The 4,755-nt window shown below is 37.3% G+C and overlaps 1 protein-coding gene across 1 annotated transcript in view; it reads left to right on the top strand.

Annotated features, from left to right (window-relative positions):
* Positions 1 to 4,488: 4,488 nt before the first annotated feature.
* Positions 4,489 to 4,755, top strand: part of LOC106817370 (N-alpha-acetyltransferase 10-like) — a 12,916-nt gene continuing 12,649 nt past the window's right edge. Inside the window, exon 1 of the mRNA XM_014822030.1 lies at positions 4,489 to 4,554. Coding sequence (XP_014677516.1) covers positions 4,534 to 4,554 — 21 coding nt within the window. The 5' untranslated portion in view covers positions 4,489 to 4,533. The remainder of the gene's footprint in view (positions 4,555 to 4,755) is intronic.

Genomic DNA, 4,755 nt, shown 5'->3' with positions numbered 1-4,755 from the left:
TTGCGTGCGATTATGCTAAAAGGGGAAATGGTAAACCACTTTGTCGCAGGTTCGGTGCAAGCATGTATGAGTCGATGACACTTCACTAAAGGCGATACTGGCGCATTACTCCTACATTATGCATCATGTCATTATCCGAAATGGCCTCGCATGGGAATGAAGACAGGCACATGAATAACAATTAACATGCACAGGATGTGTGAGTGCGATTACACCGCTCTCTTACTCATTCAATAAAGGTTAAAATATGGATGTGTACGGATGTCACTAACATTCCCTTTCCCGTACAATATCACAGGGTGCGAAATTAACGGGAGTCAAATACTCCCTGATTTACTGTCGGACTCCCTGATTTGACATATGCAGGAGCCGTGTGACTCCCTGAAAATTCTGCCATACTAACTAGTTCGTTCCAGAGCACGGCCTCGCGGAATTACCGTATTTTTTCAGCTAATTTCCAAAGAAAATTTGGCAGACGTGCAACCGCATGAATCTTAAAAATAAGCACATGCGTTATTGTTAATATCTTTAATTTTGAACCTCAGACTGCGAACTCCCTCATTTTGCTGCAGACTCCACCTTTTTGAGGTTAGGGAGTCAGTCGGACTCCCGTGTTCAAAAGTTAATTTCTACCCCTGATATCATAATGCGATAACACACGTCTGACACAGCACATCTGCGGTCATTGAATTCCATTAATTATGGAAATATATGGAGCAATTTAATCTGTTATGTTTAACACTGTGCAACAGGTGTGCACATCATTAAAACATACGTGTGCGTGCATATATATTTCACATGTTGTTTCAAAGTCTGGATAACTAAAATGTCACACTAATTTTATATACACTTATAAAATGAGATACAGGAAGTGAATCGAAATATTCTATAGAGTCTGGAACAAATGATACATAAAAGTAGGATTAATTAATTATATGGTCTACAAAAGGCTTATTGTATTAATTTTTGATACGTAATCAGTATTAAAGCTATCCAATCAAATAGATGTCTGTTTTTAGTCTAATTGATTTCCATTGTCTCTCGTGGATGGGATGTTCAGCGACAATGATTTTATTTTAGTCAGCTGTGGATATTTATTCGCACGAATAAAGCTCAGTTCTGGATCAACAGATTCAACATCCTTGGAGTTACGACACATGATCGAATAAAATGTCGATCATTAATTATATATGCAGAAATCATACGCAACCTGCCCACAACCCTCAGCCCCTCCACACACACTAACACGAGGCACATAAAAATGCCAATTTACAGCTTATAAGTTATAAACAACATATTTCTTCTTCAAAATCATTTTAAGATGATCATTAATGAACACAGTGTAGTGTTATAACCAGACGCTGCTGAATAAAATATAGACAATTAATTTGTTTTGAAACTTATAACTATTTATAGCTCGTGGATTAATAAATTAAGCCGTGACAATTAATTATAAAGTTAAGTAGGCACCAGATTAGCTAGCTAAATTCTAAAAAAAAATTGACGAGTGAATTAAAATAACACGTCATCCACGTACTGTTTACAATTTTTAACGCAATAAATTTTGCTGTCACCGACTCACTCGGGATTTGCTAGAACACGGGCGTCGAAGGAGGGTCACGTGATGTGGCTGCACTTGTGTTAGGATTAGGGTTAGGGTCAGAGTTAGGGTTAGGGTTAGGATTAGGGTTAGGGTTAGGGAAATAAGGCCATGTCTAGCACGTACTGATATGTATGACTGTGGAATCTTTCTGTGGAAGATTTGGACTTTGAAGCATACGAAGTGACTAGTGCTGCCACGTAACGGCACCCTCCTTCGACGCCCGTGTTCTAGCAACACCCGACTCACTCAGTCACTGACACTGGGGACATTTATAAATTATATTTTAGGAAGTGGCTATTCTTACGACGAGTCGTAAGAATTATTTCTGGACTATTCTTACGACATGCGATGCGCATGCGTTGCGTATGTCGTTAAACACCATAGATTGTTTTTGTAAGATATATTACGTATATAAGGAAATCGAGCCGGTTTAAAGTTTGTGTTAGGGTTCGGGTGTTACTGTTACTGTTTGAGTGTTAGTGTTAGGTTTAGGGTTAGGGAGTAGGTGTAGGCGACTCCCTAAACTTGAATTATCTTACTATTAACTATTATGCGCATGCGCGTTGAATGTCGTAAAAATAGTCCATAAATAATTCTTACGACTGGTCGTAAGAATAGCCACGGCCTATATTTAAACGGTGTGGCTATATGCCCGGCAGCCGGGCACGGTGTTCGATTTCCTAAATGCCCGGCAGTTTCTAACCCTAACCCTAACCCTAACTCTGACCCTAACCCTAATCCTAACCCTAACCCTAATCCTGACCCTAACCCTAACCCTAACCCTAACCCTTGTTTACTTGAGATAACGCTAAAAATTAAAAACTGCCGGGCATTTAGGAAATCGAAGACCGTGCCCGGCAGCCGTCAGATATATGCAGGCTGCCGGGCATATAGCCACTCTGTATCTTTTAATTATTTAATCATTTATCAGTACTAGCCACACTAGCTAGACTTATGGTGCCAGATAACTAGAAATAGCTGCATCTACTACCTAAAAGGCATTTCAGATGACATCAATGTGCATTTTCAACAAGTCACTTCTAGCTCGTAAGTAGGCCCCTAATAATTATGTGGGCTTTACAAATACAATGATTGAACCGGTAAGAATTGAAAATTACGGGCGTCGCCATCTTGAAACAACCACCTGGCTGCAGCTTTCAACTTCCGCAAATCTACAAGAAAACTTTCATATTTAAGGCTATAAATACCGTACCTTGAACAGATATCTTCTAGCTGAGGATAGCCGATGCTGTTATTCACTGATCTGCGAAGGCAACGGTGCCTGCCAAAATGTAAATCCAGCAATATCGGTTGACAAATCCTGCAGCTTTCGAGTGTGTCGCTGGTCGCTTAGGTATAACGATCACGTGGGTTCCTGGCGCCCTGCAATTGGCTACCGATGATGTCGCTTCATTTGCATATATCTATGACAACAATGACGTATGCACTATGCGCCACGCCGACGCGCATATATTCTGTTCTGGCGCGCGTTTGATCAAATCTGACTAGATATTAAACTTATTGTATTACTATTAATGCCAACGGTATTAAAGTTCTTGATTGTATCGTGATTTTATATAGATATATGTATATATGTATAGTATTGTATAATAATAATGTTTATTCGGAATTCGTACTACAACAGAAAATGTTTGTATAGCCAAAACCATGTACGTATTGTAATTATATGTGCATACATTCCCTAGATTGAGATATTATCATTATTTCATTATTATCATTGTTATAAGTTCCCCGGATTTTTTATATTGATTATTCTAGAATATATTGATATATATATATATATATATAGTATATATATATATATATATATATATATATATATATACAAATATATATATACAAATATACATACAGTGTATATATACATAATATACTGAGGGGTAATTCATGTCGTTTTCATATTTTAATCTTGATTAAAAGCATTTTTCTTTTCTGAACTGTGGCTTTGCGTGCTGTGTGCGCAGCAGTTTCTATGTGTCGCAAAATCAAATTTACTATAAAATATGTGCAGATCGCGTAAACAATGATTACATTTGTGTGTATTCATACCGACTTGGCGTATGCCGTAGTTTATTTAGCCGTTAAATATTTGGTTGAACTGTAGCTGCTCAGAGTTGAATGTCGGGGTGAGGCGAAATAGTTCTTATTATGCAATGCACAAACGCACCTTGCTATGTTAGTATATTGATTTTCATTGATAATATATAATATATATATATATATATATATATATATATATATGTGCATGTGTGTGGTGTGTGTGTGTGTGTGTGTGTGGTGCGTGCGTACGTGCGTGCGTGCGTGCGTGCGAGTGTGTGTGTGTGTGTGAATGAGTATGCATGGGTGCGGGTTTGTACGACAGTCAGCGCGCGTGCGGGTGAGTGCCTATTATATATATAAGCTAGGGTAGAAATGATTTTAAAGTATACCTTATTCACTTTAGTCGTACAAAAAGTACTGTCGTTATTGTATTATACTTTTAATTATTTCCGTTGTTTTGTATTGTATTACTCGGAAATTTTATTCTATTAGAATATCAGAATTCTTCAGAATCAGCAGCTATCAGAATTTTTCTCCATAAAAAAGACTGTTTTCAGTACATGTATTTGTATTTGAATTGCATGCAAAATATTTAATAATAATAATGATGATGATGATGATAATAATAATAATAATAAATTAGTTAACATTGTATGTGTACAGTGCACATAATCACACGTAGGTAATATTATAACGCTTTTATCTTCTGCAATAAATTTTAGGAATATAAAAACTCAAAAGAGGGCGCTTCGTCAGTGAGTGCTCGCATGTGGTTATTGACAGATTTCTATATTTCGTGAATTTTCTTTCTTCAAGTACACTTTGATGAAACAGTAAAATTATTTGTGAATAAACAAGTACATTTCACCATGAATATTCGATTAGCAACGGTATGTATTGACATTTGATTACAGCTTCTACGCAAATATCCACTAACAGTGGAGTAACACTAACATTTTTCATGATTCTGTAACATGCGTGATTCGTGAATGCCTCGTACGGGGTTCAAGGATAGAGAGCATGGTGGGTAGCCCCTTTAAAATCGACAGGGGCGTTGTGTGAGGGTGTTGCTGGCGTGAAGTTAAGGGTAC

This window comes from Priapulus caudatus, unplaced genomic scaffold (assembly GCF_000485595.1).
Source record: "Priapulus caudatus unplaced genomic scaffold, Priapulus_caudatus-5.0.1 Scaffold1704, whole genome shotgun sequence".
In the NCBI taxonomy this organism is placed as follows: Eukaryota; Metazoa; Priapulida; class Priapulimorpha; order Priapulimorphida; family Priapulidae; genus Priapulus; species Priapulus caudatus.
The sequence above is the reverse complement of the archived record's forward strand: the minus strand, read 5'-3'. Positions and strand labels throughout refer to the sequence as shown.